Below are 17,117 nucleotides of genomic sequence, written 5' to 3'. Positions count from 1 at the left end.
ATGAAACCTTATGTATAGATTTAGGTCTATGTGTCCGAATTGGGGTGACAGTCGCCAGTTTTTCCCATCACTGTCGCAATTGTATAAGCTAAAGGACATTTCCTAGGGCTTCCTATTTTGTGGAGTATAGAATGACGTAGGGGCCCATTTAGTACCCCTGCTTGTGCAGATGCCACCATCGGTGCCAAGAGGGGTTGCTTTAAGCTTATTACAAACTGCATGGACACCCATGAAATGATTTTGCTCTCTGGATAACTTATTCTTTCCCTAGTGTCTGTAGAGTGACGAGACTCTGACTTTCAGGCGAATCAACCAACTCTTCTACCTCTTTGCCAGGACTGCTATTCCGAGAAAATGTTAGTTACACTTCGACTTCATTGACGGGAGTTCGGAGAAAAATCGGTCGTCCAGACATGAAGGCAATATCTATGGGCAAAGGAGGGGGCCAGTTTTAGGTACTCCAAGATGATTAAGAATCTACAAAAGTGAATGCGCAGAGTGCTTGCTTAATTTATTTGTGAGATTATCTGCTTTCTGTACAAAGCATGGTTCGGCGGGCCCAACCAGCAAGCAGAAATTGGTGGCCTGTGGCCCTATTTGGAAAAAAAAAGAAGACGAAAAAAAAATGCCAGATAGATCAACGCCGATAGAAGATGCAAAGGGGGCTCTGAACAACTGCGTATGCCCCGACCATGTTTCATGAAATGCCCCCCAGGAAAAAAAGAGCTGGGTCATCAAGTCCTAAAAAAGACAAATCTGGATATTTTGCGCGCCGGGGGAATGAAATTGCAAAAGCAGAGAGCAAGGGATTTTACACTGCAAATGAATGAATGTCCTCAGAGAAGAAGAAGCAACCACAGGCTCAACGGTAAGCACCTAGAGATGTCGTATGAGTAAGAATGTTATTATGGGAGAGATAGATGATGATCTTACCGGAGTAGGGGTTCTGACCTCCACCTGGTCCGTGTGCAGTTTGCGGGATCTGTATTTGGGAAATGTCGGAAGGAATTTCAACGTGGCGAAGGAGGTCTATCATTTTCTCGGGAGAAAGACGGGTGATGTTGTAGGCAGCCGCAGAAGGCAGGATGCTCAAGAGATTCACCACTTCACGAGGCAGAGGAGCTGGAGATCCTTGGGGTCTGTATGAGGCGTTTTGGCCATTCAACTGTTGTACTCGCTTCGGCTGCTCGAGACGCCGAGCTTGCGCGCTCTTCATTGGTGACTCAGCACGGACAAACTTTCGTGGGCGCCCCGAGTCTTCATCATATTCATCAGTAGGATAAGGTCTCTTAGGTGAGTTGAGAGAGGTATCCATATATCTGGCTATGGGAGAACCGTGGGATTCCGCGTAGATTCCTGGCATCTGTGTCTTCTGCTTTGTCTGGGATGGGGACAAAATTAGTTGCACGGAAGTAGGGTCGAAGTTGGAGTTAGAGTAACGATTGGCGAATTGTTCCAGAGCAGGATCCTCCGGGTATAGTTCACGCATGCGGGTTTCCAAGTTGATCACTTGGGTGAGGTCGCCGTAGCGTGATTCATACTCGTGGAGGAAGGAAAAGATGGGCTTAGCCTTGTGCACGTTTTCCGGGTTCGATGTCAATTTCCTGACAGTTGTTTCGAACACGGCTCGGGCATCTTTGGCAGTGGTTAGTAGGTCTCTTAGAAACTTGGCATATCGACTTACTGATGGTATCATTAATGTCGAGCAGATGTCTCAAATATTCGAGCGCAAAGTGCTCATCCTCTGGGAATAATTTTGCGCCCCTCTCGAAGATCTTGGTGGCCGCAGGGTCTTTGTAACAATGGTACTCCATCAGAGCACTCGCGATGTAGACATCGCTGGTAATCCGACCTCGCTTGCGCGCTTCAGCGAAAATCTGGCGAGAGCCAGCTATTTCTCCCGGTTTTCCTTTACCCTGGATCCGACGCATCGAGCGCATGAGAGAAATCCATGCGAAAGAGACAGTCTTGGAGATAATGTTGATCTGAACGGAATGGGCCTTTCGGGCAGCATCAATCTGTGCCGTCTTGGCGGCTTCTCTTTCTTTGGCTTCAGGATCATCTTCATCCTCATTTTGGGGTTGGGTTTCCATGTTTTGTGGAGCAAAGTAAGCTTCGATTCGTTCAACATCCTGGGTTTCCTGGTTGCGAGCCTTGTTGATCAACTCATAAAGCGCATCAAGCAACTTGTCGTATGGTTCCCGGACCTTGGCAGCGCGCTTGGCGGAATCTTGTTCCGAATCTGAGGTAACTTCCAGTCGATCCGCACGTTTGAATGTCAGCAGACAACTCTCTGGGTTCGCGTCGATGCCCTTCTTCAAGAAATCTGTGCCGGAATCTTCCATATCGTTCAGGAAACAGAACTCGGCTGCATCAAACCACATTTCGGGCAAAAAGGCCAGTGCCATGAGTGCCTGTTTGTAGAAGTACACCACACGTGACTTGTAAGCAGCAGGATCTTCTTCTTTCAGTACTAGGGGATCTTCTTTTTCCCATGCGATCCAGCGCTTCCATATATCAGCTTGTGCTGAATATTCAACATCGCCTTCAGAGCCAGGAACAGGAGGTAGTGGTGGAAGAGAAGTACGAATCAAATCGCGGGTGATGTTTTGTAATTCGGTGTATGAACTACGCGCAGTCATGTAGGACGGCGAATGTTCTTGAAGGAATTTGCGACCCTGGTAGAAAATGTTAATACAAGCCAGTTGGATTCTGGTTCCGTCCAGCTTACCGTGAGCTTGTTTAGATTCATCTCGAATTGATCGTACTCCTTCCAGAGAGTATTAACAGCTTGGGTCGGCACGCTAATCGCTCGTTGGTAGGCCTTTCGCAGTAGGTCCATCTTTTGTTGATCCTGCCACCCAGAGCCACCCACCATGCCTGGCCCAGAACGTATGAACTCAATGTAGTCTGTCCAGATGTTTCCGGAATCCTTGTCCATGCCAACATGTTGAATGGCCATGTCATATGCAGATGAAATGGTCTTCCGTGCCTCGCCAGAGGCATCTGTTGTCAACGGATTACGACGACGGATGTAATCGAGGTAGACAGACCAGAGCTGAACGCTGGGTGTCGCCAGGAGCGTTCGGTTGAAGATCTGCTCCAAGCGGAAGAATTCATTGAGCTCAGACTCCATGCTGGCGTAGGCCACCCATTGGTCGGCCTGAGATGTATCCCATTAGCAATCGTGTACCTTACCAAGAGAGAAAAAGAACGGACACGGAAAGGGAAGACTTACCGCCATGGGGAACAGCTTCAAGAACCGCTCATAAGTGTCGCGTGCGCTGTCTAGTCTGCTGCGGCCCCTGTGCTCGGCAATTAACTCCAACCAAGCAGGGATATCACCTCGGGGATCCTCTCGAATCCGGTCTTCCAGCATGCCGACACGGTCATGGGCCAGACGACCCTTTGAAGCAGGAGAGTCAGGTACAGAAGTAGGAACAGTACTGTTCTGCATGGTTCCGGATTGCAAGTCTTGCGCAGCCCATTGAGATTGGACAGGAACAGAAGAGGGATCGATATTATAGACAGGATCAGGAGAATAAGAACTATTGGCAACATCTGGTCCACTGGCAGGTGCCTGCTCAGCTTGGTGTGATGATACATCAGGGGAAGTGTTTTGCATTGCATTTCCTGAGCTGGGATCTTCAGACATGGTCACAGACACAGCATTGACATCTTCACCCCCAAGTACAGCCGGCGGCTCATACTCCGCATCACCCTCATCATCCTCGTCATCATCAACCTCAAATCCGCCAATTGTTCGGGTCTTGGGCTGTGCCTTAGCAGCAGCTGCTGGCGCGGGTGTCGACGGCTCAGCACGTGAGGGGTTCTGAGAAGGATCGGGGGAATCACTAATCTGGCCAGCGTCTGCGTCTGAGGCGACATCTGCATCGGAGGCGACAGTCGGGTTGGGGATGGAATCTTCGGTCTCATCCGAGGGGGCTGCATCAGCGGGACCGGCATCAGGTTGCTGGGTCTCGGGAAATGAGGCCGAGTACTGATCCCCCAATGCCAGTGAGGGGTCATAGTCATCCGATTCTGCGTCTGAGTTATCACCTTCCTGCTCCACGGTGGGGGATTGGGAATCAGTATTCAAGGCTTGAGCCTGGAAGAAGGCAGCCTCAGCTTCATCGTCCGCCATAATAGGGTGATTGATGCGATAACCGCAAGGTCGAGGAAAAGTGAGCAACTAGGAACGTCAGGTCACGGCGCAAGCCGAAGCAGGGTTTGCGCGATGTGATATCAGGGTGAGTTAAAATAAAGACAAATGTTCCGAAGGTCGAGGGTTAAGGTGGAGCACAGCCACTTTTGACGATATAACCCTCAGCCGCAATGTATCTAATAGCATATAATGACCAAGAAGGAGTGAGCAAAGCTGCGATGACTGTGATGCAAGTTGCCCGGGTAGTGAAATTGGGGTCACGTGCGGGCGGTGAGGACAATGCGAGGGACGCGAAAGGCGCGTCGATCGATGGGCTCTCCTCGCATTGATCTAGAGGGGTTAAAGAGTAAACTGCATTCTTGTGGACCTGTTAATTTCTCTTGTTTTCCCTATTTTCTTCTTCTTTCCATTCCCCCTACTTATACAATCTTCTACTCTTGCCTCTTCGACTTTTTAATTCCCCGTACATACCCTCATATCTTATCACGATGTCTGTCGTCTCACTCCTTGGAGTGAAAAACCTCAACAATCCGGCTCCTTTCACCGCCTCTTACCAATTCGAAATTACCTTCGAGTGTCTTGAGCAGCTTCAGAAGGGTGAGTATTCGCTTGTTCTCCCTTTTTTCCAGTCGAGTTTTCTAACAAGTTCTTTCAGATTTGGAATGGAAACTCACCTACGTCGGATCCGCCACTTCGTACGTCCACCCTCCCAACACTCCTTGTTTCATACCAATCCCGCAGGGTCTAACTATAGCAGCTCCGAGTATGACCAAGAACTCGATTCCCTCCTCGTCGGTCCCATCCCGGTCGGAGTGAACAAGTTCATCTTCGAGGCCGACGCACCTGATGTCAAGCGCATTCCTACTTCCGAGATGCTTGGCGTCACCGTCATCCTCCTCACCTGCAGCTACGATGGCCGAGAGTTCGTCCGTGTTGGCTACTACGTGAACAACGAGTACGACAGCGAGGAGCTGGCAGCCGAGCCCCCTGCGAAGCCCGTTATTGAGCGCATTCGCCGCAATGTCCTCGCCGAGAAGCCCCGTGTGACCCGCTTTGCCATCAAATGGTGAGAATCCCTCGTTTTGTTTGTTTACATACCAAGTGGGGCTTTTATTTACCTTTTCTTCTTTCTTAGGGACTCTGATGACTCTGCCCCCGCCGAGTACCCGCCTGACCAGCCCGAGGCCGATGGTCTCGACGATGACAGTGGAGCCTACGGTGCCGAGGAGCGTGAGCTCGAGGCTGCGCTCCTCAGGGAGCTCGAGGACTCCAATAAGCCCGCCGAGGGTGATGACCATGAAATGGAAGGCACCGAGGCCCCTGCTGGCAAGGAGGACGAGGAAGAAGAGATCTCCGATGCCGAAAGTGAAGATCTTGAGGCGGAGAGTGACGACGATGAGGACGATCTTGATGAGGAAGAGGGTGGCGATGGTGACGACGATGTCGAGATGGGCGACGACGCAGAACACAAGGACGATGCCACCAAGCCTACTCACCAGCCGCAGCCCGAGCTCATGGTGCACTAAGTCATGGTGTCCCACCGACCCGCAGGAGTGGTTTCTTTGCTTTTAAACTCTTCTTCTTTTGAATACTATTTAACGACAGCCAGAACGCAATGTTTACGACCCTTGGACTGATTTTCCATGTTCTTACCCTGAATTGGCATTGACGATACGTCTATGAAATAGAATTGGTATAATTTTGAATCCCACTGACCTTCAGTCAGCCGTTTATATCCATCCCTTTCCTCTGAATATCTACTTGTAGTAATAGGCACAGCTGTGAGGCCGTTTTGTACCACGTAAAACCCACTTCGCATCGATGAATGTCGAATCGCCTTGAATATATGAAATACTATATTGTATTTCCGCCGAACTATTTACTACAACGAAGCCTCAGTCTATCGTTTACCTTACTTACGGATGTACTTACTACGTACTAGCGAGAACTTGTGTCTCACTTTATCAAAGTCATTGTTGTTATGTACTTTTCTTCATTTCATACGTAGCTAGGTGTACTTATGTCTTAGAACTAGCTTTGATAGCTTCTGCTCTAAGTTTGCCAAAGGAGACAAACGAACACCTACAATTGTACGAGTGGATCCAGCTTGAAGCGGGGAGTCAAGTGGAGGGGTGAAATTGCTAAGTGATCTGTCACATCCCACCATGACCTAACTAGCCTGACGCCGGGAAAAATAATGTAGACTCCTAGGATGTATAGTTCACCCATTTTTAGAAAACCTTGTATTCGGTAGGAGATATCGCCTAAAAGCCAAATTTAGAACCAAGCGCTATTGTCAAAAGACCGGTCAGCGACAGTTATGCAAGGGGGTTAAACACTACACATAGGTCTGTGGACCTGGAGGAAGATCGACTTACCACCCATGACAGCTTTCTTCTTTTGTGACTGGACGTATTTATTAACATCGCTAGCAAAGCCGCTGCTGTTCTCCTCAAGCCTGTCCATGCTATCTCCGACAATCCCGAGACGCTCTGTGCGTTCTTGGACTTGACGTGACATGTAAGACCAGTAGCCTTCCTGGCTACTACCCTGTGCCGGTGTCGGTGGGGTCCGTCCTTCTTTTAGTGCTCTTCGGCGTTCTTGCTCTTCGAATTTCATCTGTTCGACCATCCCCTTCGATGGTGGTCGCTCCGGACCGCCGACTAGATTTGATGTTAGTTTACAATTATACTGGCACTGACGGGGGTTGACATACTTAGAATGTCCATGTCAGCCGGTGAAATATATTGTGTACCGGATATCCATTGGACGTTCGTGATGGTTGGACGCGGGGGAACCACGGCTTCTGGATTGTAAAGCTTGTCGTTTGAGGGGTGCCTGTGCATGAGTTAGCATTAGCACCATGTTTCAGCGAATTGATGGGGGACGCATACAGGCCGTTTCCACCTCCCCAAACATTGAACATTCCGACCTCTGAAGGGCCGACCCATGTCATGATGTTTCCAGTAGGGGTAATGCAAGCTTCCGAGAGGCGTCGCATATCCGCGATATGGTTAATCTTGGTGCAACCAATATCTCGAAGAGCTGGGATCGAGAAAGCTCGTGCGTGGCCGTCACCAAAGAGACCAACCAAGCTGTAGCCTCGTCCCTCGGTCTTGACAACGGCTGCTGAGTCGCAGAGACAGTCATCCCATGCCTTGTGGGCACCCTTTGATGTCGGGGGCTTGAAGATTCGACAGCCAGAGGCAGTTACGGCAATGACAACACCATTAGTTTTCGTACCACTCCTCAAACCTCCGACTGAACTTGGTGTAGCCAAAGCAAGACCACCAGACTCGGCATCGATGGGAATGACACTGATCACCTTGTCTTCAACAGCCGATGACCCAGCAAAAGCAGCTTCATAGGTGCCATTGGAAGCAGGAAGGATCTTGAATGTTGCCACATTGCCCCTATTCGTGCCGACAAAGCAGCAAATGCTCGAGTAGTCTAGAGCACAGTTAGTACATGGTCTAATCCACTAGCCCGAGTTGTGCATAGGTACCTTCGCCATCCAAAGTCATGACACCGAATTCAATCTGAGTGGGCCATTCTGGTTGGACTTCATCCGAGCCACGGTTCCTGCGGAAACTACTCCGCTTCTGTCCCTTAAGGAGGTCTGACATGTGTACGGTGTGTATGATAGCAGGCCCACGCAAGTCAATAATCACCAAAGTACCACTCTGGTAACCGGCCGCTACAAATCCAACCTGCCCATGCTTCAACGCCGTCACCGGACCTTGTTGCATATTCAAAAGAGTTAGAGGTAGCATTCCTGTCTTGAGACCAGGGTCAGTCCGCTTGGTTATCGGAGTCAGCTTCCCTGGCCCGTCATTGACACCAGGAGACTCTTCACGCCCGTATGAGGGATTGTTGCCCCATCGGAAGACAGCAAGCTCTCCAGTCCTGAGTCCAATAGACATCTCGCCTGAGCCGCTGGCGAGAGACATTTCGGTCACCTCGATATTGCCGACTCGGCCTATGGCACGGGCAAGGTCAACTTGAACCACGTCGCCGTTCTCAATTTCATCATCGTGGCCACCGTCCCAGACACGGACGGTTCCATCTGCGTGTGCGGTCGAAATAACATTGCGGTTCTCAAAGCGCTTGAGAGGGTTCTTCGCCTCCACGCCGCCCATTGCAAATCTGGGTCCCTGCGACCGGCGCTCTCTCAGACCAAGCCACACCGTCCGATCAACGGGAGTAAGCACGGCTTTGTTTACAAATGGATGGACGAAGGTGAGGTACGGATGAAGCATGTTAGTGGGAGTGATTGTGTGTCCACTGGGGAAACTCAGGGTAATAATTTCACCCGATGATAACATAGCTATGAGTGCGATTGGGTCATGGGCGCCATTGAAGTAGGGCGAGGATCGAGGGATCAGGCAAAGGTCGACAACCTTAGCTCCCGGTGGGACAGAGAGGTTGATTTGTCGCCGTGGCCTCTCGAGATAAGTAGATAGAATTTGCCACGAGGATGTCTGGTAGTTGGGCGTCGAGCCCATGTCCAAGAAAATGAGGCCCTTGGTCTGATCACCTACTGGTCGACCACCAGCCACCAAAAGACCAGTATCATCCGGGTTGTCTTTGACACACCAAATAACCTTTGTGATCCGTTCTTTGGGCCCAGTAGCCTCTCCAGGTGAGCCTGGTCTGCCACCAGCACCTGGTTGGTCGACATTCGGAGTCTGGACAGTCCGGGCATGAAGCTTGCGCCCATCCTTTGTATCCCAGAGCACTAGACTCGAGTCTTCATGAACAGTCAAAATGAAGATTCCGTTGGGGTGCCATATCGCGTTGGTCAATTTGGGTCTGCGCACGTCGTGGGATGGTAGGGAGTCTCCACCCGGTGCCCCAGGAGGGATTTCGTAAACAAAATACTTTTGAGCAAGATTTTGCTTGAATGTAAATGTCACCGCTCCCTCTGGATATCCCACTAGGATCTTACCAATGTCTCGAGGAGAGAACTCCAGGGAGACGACGGGGAAGAACCGCGCGCGGGGGTTTCGTTCCAACCACAAGTTCGGAACTTTGAAGGGCGTCAAGGACTCTCGATCGAGATCGTACGCAATAATTTCACCTATTGACGTGTCAATTTTCGGTTCTTTTCGGTTCCCTAATCAATTTACGGACCATTCTGCATGCCGATAAACGCATAATCCAAGCAAGGGTCCGTTAACAAAGCGGTCACCTGGCCCGGTGGCGCGTAGGAAACCACCATGCGCCCAGTCACCAAGGAATATATGCAGATTTCATTCTTGGAGTCGATGCTGATCAGCTTGTCGGCGCAAAACTGAAGAAACCGCGCAGACGCCTTCCGCGGGAACTCAAAGACCACCGAAACTCGTCGTTGCCCAAAGACATAGATCTGCCCGCTTCCAAACTGGGTATCACTGGTGCCGACTGCGATGAGGGATTGTATAGGATCGTATGCGATGGTACTAATCTGCGAGTTCACACCACATCGTGCGAACTGAGAACAGCGGTGTCAGTTGGGAAAAAAAGAGATGCCTGGGATGCCAAGAACTTACATCGTCCAGGACGAACAAGTCCGGGGACAAGCCCTCAGACAGATCCTTCTGGATACCAGCTTGCTTTCCTCGCAGGAACTGAGCCATCTGCGATAGAGGTGTATGAGAAAAAGTAGAAATGGTCAAGTGCGGAGAAAGAATACCATTGACGCCATGCAGAAGCTAAACAACGGATCTGCCCCGCTCCGCCCTATCGCCCTATCAGTTCCGACTTGGCATTGAAGGCAACTTGATTCTTCTCTCTCCCAAGGTCTTGTTGTTCTATAACACATAGATTGATATGAGAACAAATTTTATTTCGCTTGGAACAATTTGATAAAAAAACGCTATCAATGCAAAAAAGATAAAGACTCCAAATCGCATGCAGCTATATAGGGCCGGCCCGTCGCTGGAAGGAAGCTCGCTATGCAACAGAACCAGTCTAATGGTGATCATCTAGGTATCACGTCGGACATATAAAGCGCTCAGTTAAATCATTTTGCCACGTTATGCCAGTTTAAGCCTCGTCATTTCCTCAATCGTGGTTGTCAATCGTCTCCGCGCATCAAATTCGCTCGTCTCGTCTCGGTTTCGATAATATTGCACAGTGATTTGGGACACCAGCCGGTAGCACCCATATCTATTTTGAAAAGAAAGAGTTAGCAACAATGCACAGTAATTGAGACAGTATTCAGCATTCAGACACATACAACACCAGCCGGATATTTTCCTCCCTTGTCCTGGACATCGCCATCCCTGCTCCCTGTAAGACTGCAGGGGATGCATTCGCAAAAATCTCTGCCATCAACACATCACCCCACACGGCACTGCTGAAGTCCACAATACCAGATAGCTGTCCAGACTCTTCGTTCACCAAAACGTGGCAGGGTCGACCAAAGTCCACGACCACAAGACGTGGCAGCGAAACATCTTCAAGAGCAGGTGCCAGGCGACTGAGTTCATGTCGGATCTCCGAGTAAGGAAGGTGGATGAACATGTCCTCGGCATCGCGAAGAATGCCTTCAAACAGAGCGCAGAAGGCCTCTCGCCAGGAGGATCTTCCAGCGCCAAATGCCACTTGCTGCAAAGAGCCAAAACCAGGGGCCGCATTTTGACCGATGGCGCTCACTAAGAAGCCCAAGTGGCGGTCGATACCGTCACGTTGCTGAGGGGTGAGCTCGCCTTCCATCTCTGACAGACTCTTCCCTTTCATGTACTGTCGGATCAAGTAGGCAGATCCCCAGAGTCTTCCGTGGGGATCATAATGATAGAGCTGAGGGATACAAGGGTTTGCACTTTGCGTTAGAAGGGAAAGGAACTGGGCTTCAGTTTCGAGGAACGACCGCTCACGTCGAAGGAGAGCGGTCCTTGATGATGGAGACCCCTTGAGCAACAAATGAGCTCCATTCGACAGCGTCAGACGCCGCAATGAGTGCATGTGGCCGAAAATAGGATGTGAGTGCTGCACACGAACTGTGGAAGGAAACAGCAGCGAGAGGACATCGTCCAGTCTATGGTATTCGTCTACCTCGGCACGAGACTGCCGATGAAAAGATTCGCTGCCGTTTGTTCCCTTGAGTGATGGCATCGCAGACCATGTTTTCCAGTTAAGTTGTTGCATCGTGAACTATTCGGTAGGGAAGATTGGTAAACAGAGTGGGATGCTATATAAGCAAGGCTACGACTCATGAACCTTGGAAAATATATTGACACGGGGTGATGTATGAACAACGCTATCGCGAGTCATAGACATTGCAAGGCAAGGACGAATATATGCCGAGGAGATATATCCCAGCAGATGTGGCGCAAGTCTCGCTTCTAGAACAAAGAGTATGTGAAAATGAATCCATAATCGGGCTACGGAGTAGTTACTCCTTGGAGTTGAATATCAATGGGGCAAATTGGACCGCCATGATCGTCTACATACGTAACCCGCAATAGAAGGACAGTGACAGCGTGTCTTCAACGCCATGACTCGCGCTTCTAGGTTTATCCACGCGAGATACGACAGAGAAGCTTTATCCTAGGTCGAAGATAGACTGCGGAGTCAAATTGGAAGAATATGTTTCGCTAGGGAAGTATTCGCAAGCGAGATTACGGACTCTGTTATCACATTGGCCCACGAGTAACAAGAAATATGGGAACAAGCAAATTAAGTGAAGCAGTCTCGCCTAAGGATCCCGCTCTAAGAAAGTTGATCATCCGAGCACTTGACCCTTCAACCAATCACAATCGTCCCTTGCCGAATTCTTCCCGTGGATCCAGAAATATAGAGTCCAAAGTTCTATTTCTTCGTCTCGGCTCCTTACCGAGCTCACTCATTTCCCTATTTGCGGTGGACTTGGACGGTCTATTCCGGGTTGATAATCGATTCTATTTTCTGAAACTGGTATGGAACGCTCCCTGGGTCCAAGCCACCGGAGATTTTCTTGAATTAAATGACTTGCGTTACAAATACTTTCTGAAGTAGACCCTTAGATCTCCATATAGCTCCCATCTTCTGTTTTATAATTCTTTTTGACTCTTTTTGAATTATGGAGTTGATTCGTCCATGCCGCCGGGACCTATGGGCCTGTGGATGGCTTATGACTGCACAGTCGCGGGCCAGGATTTTAGGGTCCTCTATTCCGTAATGTAGCATCTTTATGTAGCATCTTTCGGGGCTAGCTGCAGGAGATGTGATGTGTAGTAAAGACTTGGGGGGGGGTTCAACATAAAGTAGTGTGCTTTTAGCGTGGATACAGTTGATGTCGTGTCAATTATATATCCACTCCAACTTCCTAGAGTATTTCCTTTTTCCCTTTTCAACCCCCCAAACGATAAAACAATACTCCAGGAAGCCAAAGAAGCACATAAAATATAAAATATAAATATAATAAGGGGGTTCCAGCTTTCTTCGTGGATGTCTCATCGATTATCCTCTAATGGTCTTCAATTCTTTTAACGATAGTAGATTGATTACGGAAAACTCGACAATAATGTCAAGTGGAGAAGGTTCTCCGACTAACATTATTGTTTACGGGACCCAATATCGAATATGTGTAACTTGGAGCCCATCCTGCATCCAATCCACCTGAGATTATTTCGATGCTCTGGATGACGCCGAATGACTGGATTCCTGGTCTTTTTGATATACTCTTGTTGAATTGATCGGAACGACAGAAGAGAAAACGACTAGTAACATGGGTCATAGTATGTATAAAAAGATTCCACTAAAGTAACTTGGTGCCTAATGTGGAAAGTACTGTGCCATTGATACTAAGCCTTAGATTCAATGGCCGTCGATGCTGGCTCTTCTTTTGGGGAAGGATCGTAGATTTCGGCCAAGTTGAACCGCTTCAGCTTATCGTAATCACCTTGCACTACACTCATTCCAATCACATTCTGTGACGAGTTAGTTGAAGATTTGGTAGGATAGGGTTTGTTTTCTGGTACTCACTTGGGCAACATCGACGAGGATCATTAGGTCATAGTTCGTCAAATTCACTGGATGCTCAGGTCCGACAGCATCAGCAACAGTCTTGATAATACTGTCACGCTTGAGCTTCGAATTGCCTCGCACAGTAGGCCGAATGGCGTACTAAATAAATGTCAAGTCAGCAATGCTCAAAGTATATTTCTCCTCACAGCAAAAAGTAGGATCGGATCATTTCCCAGATCAGTAGTATCTCCGACTGCCCAACAGCCCAAAGAGGGAAGGTAGGGGGCCTTAAACTCACCGTCTTCGGCGGCCCTCCCGAATGGAAATGAGGCTTGAGAATCTCTTTGGCAAAAGCCGCTAGATCCACACTCAAAGTTTTGCGGATTGACGTGACTGGATGCATGCGCTTAATCCACCGGCTCTTCTTAGTTTCCGGGTGGGCATGTGCTTCGATACACAGACGGTGCACAAGCTTCACTGGGTCTATTGAGGGATCAAGACGCATGAATGTCACTATTAGAGATTAGCACCAATCAATCGTTCCAAGGGCCGAGCGCATAAGCGAAATGGCGTTTGTTTTGGGAATACAACATAATCGTCGACTTACCACAGGGCATTTCCATCTGCATGGGCTCGAATTGACGACGTTTATCTTTGTTGGGCTGTAGGCCCTCCAGTTCCCTTCGGATCTGGGCCTCGATATCTTCATCATCGGTATCTTGCTCCTCCTCCTCTTGATTTTCAGTGCCCTCAATGGCCTAGATAAAAAGTCAACGAAACTGTAGGAATGACCTCCGGTGTGAGAAAACGGAAAAAAAAAAAAAAATCATCCCACCTGAGAAAAGATATCCACTGCCTCAGATAAACATTTCCCTTCTCTGCCCATATCGCATGTCAAAAAGACACCCACATCGCCAGATTCAATAGCGACGCGACTTTTCTGCGGCCCATATTTTCCACCACCACCCTAATCCCATTAGTTAGTGCTCTGGCAATGCAAGATGTAGAAACTAACCCTTTTCTTCTTTGACGAGCGATTTGATTTGTCAGGCATAGCTCTTTTCCCCATTTAGACAAACCAAGCTTTGATATGTTAGGATGGTGGTCTGAGGTAGTGGGGGTGGGAGTTTTGTGTGATCGGCCGGGAGATGGTTGTGATTGGGTTTAGCCGGGGCTCAACAACAGATGCTTAATACATCGTACTATGTTCCGATATTTTATATGCGGTATATTGTTTAAAGATCCTAAATAATAAAACAAATCTCTTATCTTTTGAGTTCTAGTCTCTAAATAACATTTGAGCACAACATCCAATATCATAAAAATAGCAAAGTGGTGGTATGACATCAAACCAATGACGTAGTTAATGGTCTCACCTTTGCCATCAAGGAAGCAAGAAAACTCATGTTCTTTGGTATATAACACCTCTCATCCCTCTAGTTTCACCTCTCACCATTTCATCATTATCTTTCCATCTATTTATCCACCCCCAAGCACATCAATTCATCATGGCAACTACCGATATTGCCACCAGGGAGCTAGAGAATCCCATCGACGTTGCCGAGTACTTATTCCGACGTCTCCGTGAAGTTGGAATCCGCTCAGTGCATGGTCTACCCGGTGACTACAATCTTGCAGCATTGGATTACCTGCCTAAATGTGATCTCAGCTGGGTTGGAAACTGCAACGAACTCAATGCCGGTAAGACATGCTTTACTACGACCGAATGATTTGGATCTGACACCAGTCCCTCTTAGGCTATGCTGCCGATGGCTATGCCCGCGTAAATGGTATCAGTGCCCTTGTCACCACATTCGGTGTTGGAGAGTTGTCCGCCCTCAATGCCATCGCAGGCGCATACTCCGAATTTGTCCCAGTCATCCACATCGTTGGCCAGCCCACCACGGGGTCTCAAAGGGATGGAATGTTGTTGCACCACACTCTCGGAAACGGAGATTTCAATGTTTTTAGCAAAATGAGCGCGGGTATCTCCTGCTATGTCGCACACCTGAACGACCCCCATGACGCAGCTACTCTGATCGACAGCGCGATTCGTGAATGTTGGATTCGTAGTCGTCCGGTGTACATCACTCTGCCAACTGATATGGTCGCTGTCAAGGTCAATGGTGATCGCCTGAAGACTCCGATTGATCTTTCACTGCCTAAGAATGACCCGGAGAAGGAGGACTATGTTGTCGATGTTGTCCTGAAGTATCTCCATGCCGCAAAGAACCCTGTCATCTTGGTTGACGCCTGTGCCATTCGTCACCGCGCACTAGAAGAAGTGCGCGACTTGGTGGAGAAGTCTGGCTTGCCAACCTTTGTGACTCCAATGGGCAAGGGAGCCGTGAACGAGGATCACAAGAACTTCGGCGGTGTTTATGCTGGTAACGGGTCCAATGCTGGAGTCAGTGAGGCCGTTGAGTCCTCTGACCTCATTCTGAGCATTGGAGCGATCAAGTCCGATTTCAACACCACTGGTTTCACTTATCGTGTTGGACAGCTGAACACCATTGACTTCCACAGTACCTTCGTGAGAGTGCGGTACTCAGAGTATCCCGATATCAACATGAAAGGTGTTCTGAGGAAGGTGGTTGAGCGGATGAATCCTCTGATCCCTGCTCATATCCCTCTGATCACGAACCGGCTGCCCGAAAGCGAACAAGTCTCTACCGACCAAACCATCACCCACAAGTGGCTCTGGCCGATCGTCGGACAGTGGCTAAGGGAAAAGGACATCGTCCTTACGGAGACTGGCACTGCCAACTTTGGTATCTGGGAAACTCGCTTCCCCGCGAACGTCACTGCGATTAGCCAAGTTCTTTGGGGTAGCATTGGATATTCCATGGGAGCCTGCCAGGGTGCTGCTCTTGCTGCTAAGGAGCAGAAAGACCGCCGAACCATCCTCTTCATCGGCGACGGAAGTATCCAACTCACTGTGCAGGAACTCAGCACTATTCTAAAGAATAAGCTGAACCCTATTGTGTAAGCATCCCTACCAACCCATAAGTCTCATTTCATAAACTGACCATCTCCAGCTTCGTTATCTGCAACGATGGCTACACTATCGAGCGATACATCCACGGATGGGACGCAGTTTACAATGACATCCAGCCGTGGGAATTTGCCAACATTCCCACAGTCTTCGGAGCCAAGGACAACTACCAAGGCTACCGTATCAAGACCCGTGACGAACTCAACCAGCTGTTCGCTGACGAGGATTTCAACGTGTCCGACAAGCTTCGAGTGAGTATCAAAACAACGAAGTCTCAAATTCTCTGCTAACGCACTATCTAGCTGGTCGAGCTGTACATGCCTCGCGACGATGCCCCTGCGGCCTTGAAGTTGACCGCCGAGGCCGCTGCGCATCGCAACGACAGCCAATAAGTTATTCGAAGCGCGAGAACATATTATGCCTATTATCGTAATGTCACGATGCACACGAAAACAGCATAATATCTGAACTCTGGATTATCTGGGCCTTGGCAGTTTGTTTTCCACTTTTACGGCGTTTACTTTGAAATAGAGTGGCCACATACCAGCTGATTTAATAACGCTTGTTATTGAGTAGCACGAACATCTCCGCTATTCACTCACGAAATACAATGAAACTTCCATATTCTTAATAGTCTACCATGATTAAATAATGTCCGGCGTAGCTCTACCAAGCTATAAAGTAGATGGGATATGCAAACCGCTGAGCCAACCCATCGTCCTCGGCTAGGATAGCGCCGGCTACAATGTCAAAATAAGCACCTTATGTTCAAAAATAAAGCTGCATGAACTACAAAGCCAGATGTTTCCAAGGTTCCTGGAGTGGATCCTGCTCATTCTTGTTGCTTCGTCTCGTTTTCCAAACCAATGACTTGACTTGGCACATCGCTTGGGGCGATTCAGACTTTCTTTGTAAGGCTGGATATGCCATCATGTTCATGACAAGTAGGAAGTGGCGCTTTTCCTTTAATGCATTCCATGTGTAGGCTCCAATACCTCAGTGGAACTAGTTCGATGTTGTCAAGTC

The 17,117-nt window shown here is 48.9% G+C and overlaps 6 protein-coding genes across 6 annotated transcripts; 2 read left to right on the top strand and 4 right to left on the bottom strand.

Annotated features, from left to right (window-relative positions):
- Positions 1-862: 862 nt before the first annotated feature.
- Positions 863-4,144, bottom strand: rna14 (cleavage polyadenylation factor subunit RNA14; the record flags this gene model as incomplete). The annotated part of the gene is made up of 4 exons (XM_056902583.1): positions 863-1,635; positions 1,685-2,678; positions 2,732-3,163; positions 3,239-4,144. The coding sequence occupies 4 exons, from the start codon at positions 4,142-4,144 to the stop codon at positions 863-865; spliced, it is 3,105 nt and encodes a 1,034-aa protein (XP_056747870.1).
- A 509-nt stretch (positions 4,145-4,653) lies between these two features.
- On the top strand, positions 4,654-5,691 carry asf1 (nucleosome assembly factor ASF1; the record flags this gene model as incomplete). The annotated part of the gene is made up of 4 exons (XM_056902582.1): positions 4,654-4,762; positions 4,821-4,860; positions 4,923-5,231; positions 5,301-5,691. The coding sequence occupies 4 exons, from the start codon at positions 4,654-4,656 to the stop codon at positions 5,689-5,691; spliced, it is 849 nt and encodes a 282-aa protein (XP_056747869.1).
- Positions 5,692-6,496: 805 nt separating this feature from the next.
- N7537_011527 (uncharacterized protein) lies at positions 6,497-9,783 on the bottom strand (the record flags this gene model as incomplete). The annotated part of the gene is made up of 6 exons (XM_056902581.1): positions 6,497-6,828; positions 6,882-7,003; positions 7,060-7,615; positions 7,671-9,245; positions 9,299-9,638; positions 9,697-9,783. 6 exons carry the CDS (start codon positions 9,781-9,783, stop codon positions 6,497-6,499), a joined length of 3,012 nt encoding a protein of 1,003 aa, XP_056747868.1.
- Positions 9,784-10,182: 399 nt separating this feature from the next.
- Positions 10,183-11,296, bottom strand: N7537_011526 (phosphotransferase family protein; the record flags this gene model as incomplete). The annotated part of the gene is made up of 2 exons (XM_056902580.1): positions 10,183-10,315; positions 10,386-11,296. The coding sequence occupies 2 exons, from the start codon at positions 11,294-11,296 to the stop codon at positions 10,183-10,185; spliced, it is 1,044 nt and encodes a 347-aa protein (XP_056747867.1).
- A 1,637-nt stretch (positions 11,297-12,933) lies between these two features.
- N7537_011525 (THUMP domain-containing protein) lies at positions 12,934-14,208 on the bottom strand (the record flags this gene model as incomplete). The annotated part of the gene is made up of 6 exons (XM_056902579.1): positions 14,112-14,208; positions 13,932-14,063; positions 13,704-13,854; positions 13,395-13,609; positions 13,115-13,255; positions 12,934-13,059 (listed from the first exon to the last, which is right to left on the bottom strand). The coding sequence occupies exons 1-6, from the start codon at positions 14,163-14,165 to the stop codon at positions 12,934-12,936; spliced, it is 819 nt and encodes a 272-aa protein (XP_056747866.1). The 5' UTR covers positions 14,166-14,208.
- Positions 14,209-14,604: 396 nt separating this feature from the next.
- N7537_011524 (alpha-keto acid decarboxylase family protein) lies at positions 14,605-16,483 on the top strand (the record flags this gene model as incomplete). Its single annotated transcript, XM_056902578.1, has 4 exons — positions 14,605-14,797; positions 14,854-16,081; positions 16,135-16,342; positions 16,394-16,483. The coding sequence occupies 4 exons, from the start codon at positions 14,605-14,607 to the stop codon at positions 16,481-16,483; spliced, it is 1,719 nt and encodes a 572-aa protein (XP_056747865.1).
- Positions 16,484-17,117: the final 634 nt, after the last annotated feature.

Source organism: Penicillium hordei, assembly GCF_028827395.1.
Source record: "Penicillium hordei strain IBT 12815 chromosome Unknown utg000006l_segment0_segment0, whole genome shotgun sequence".
In the NCBI taxonomy this organism is placed as follows: domain Eukaryota; kingdom Fungi; phylum Ascomycota; class Eurotiomycetes; order Eurotiales; family Aspergillaceae; genus Penicillium; species Penicillium hordei.
This window is presented reverse-complemented; position numbering and strand designations above follow the sequence as displayed.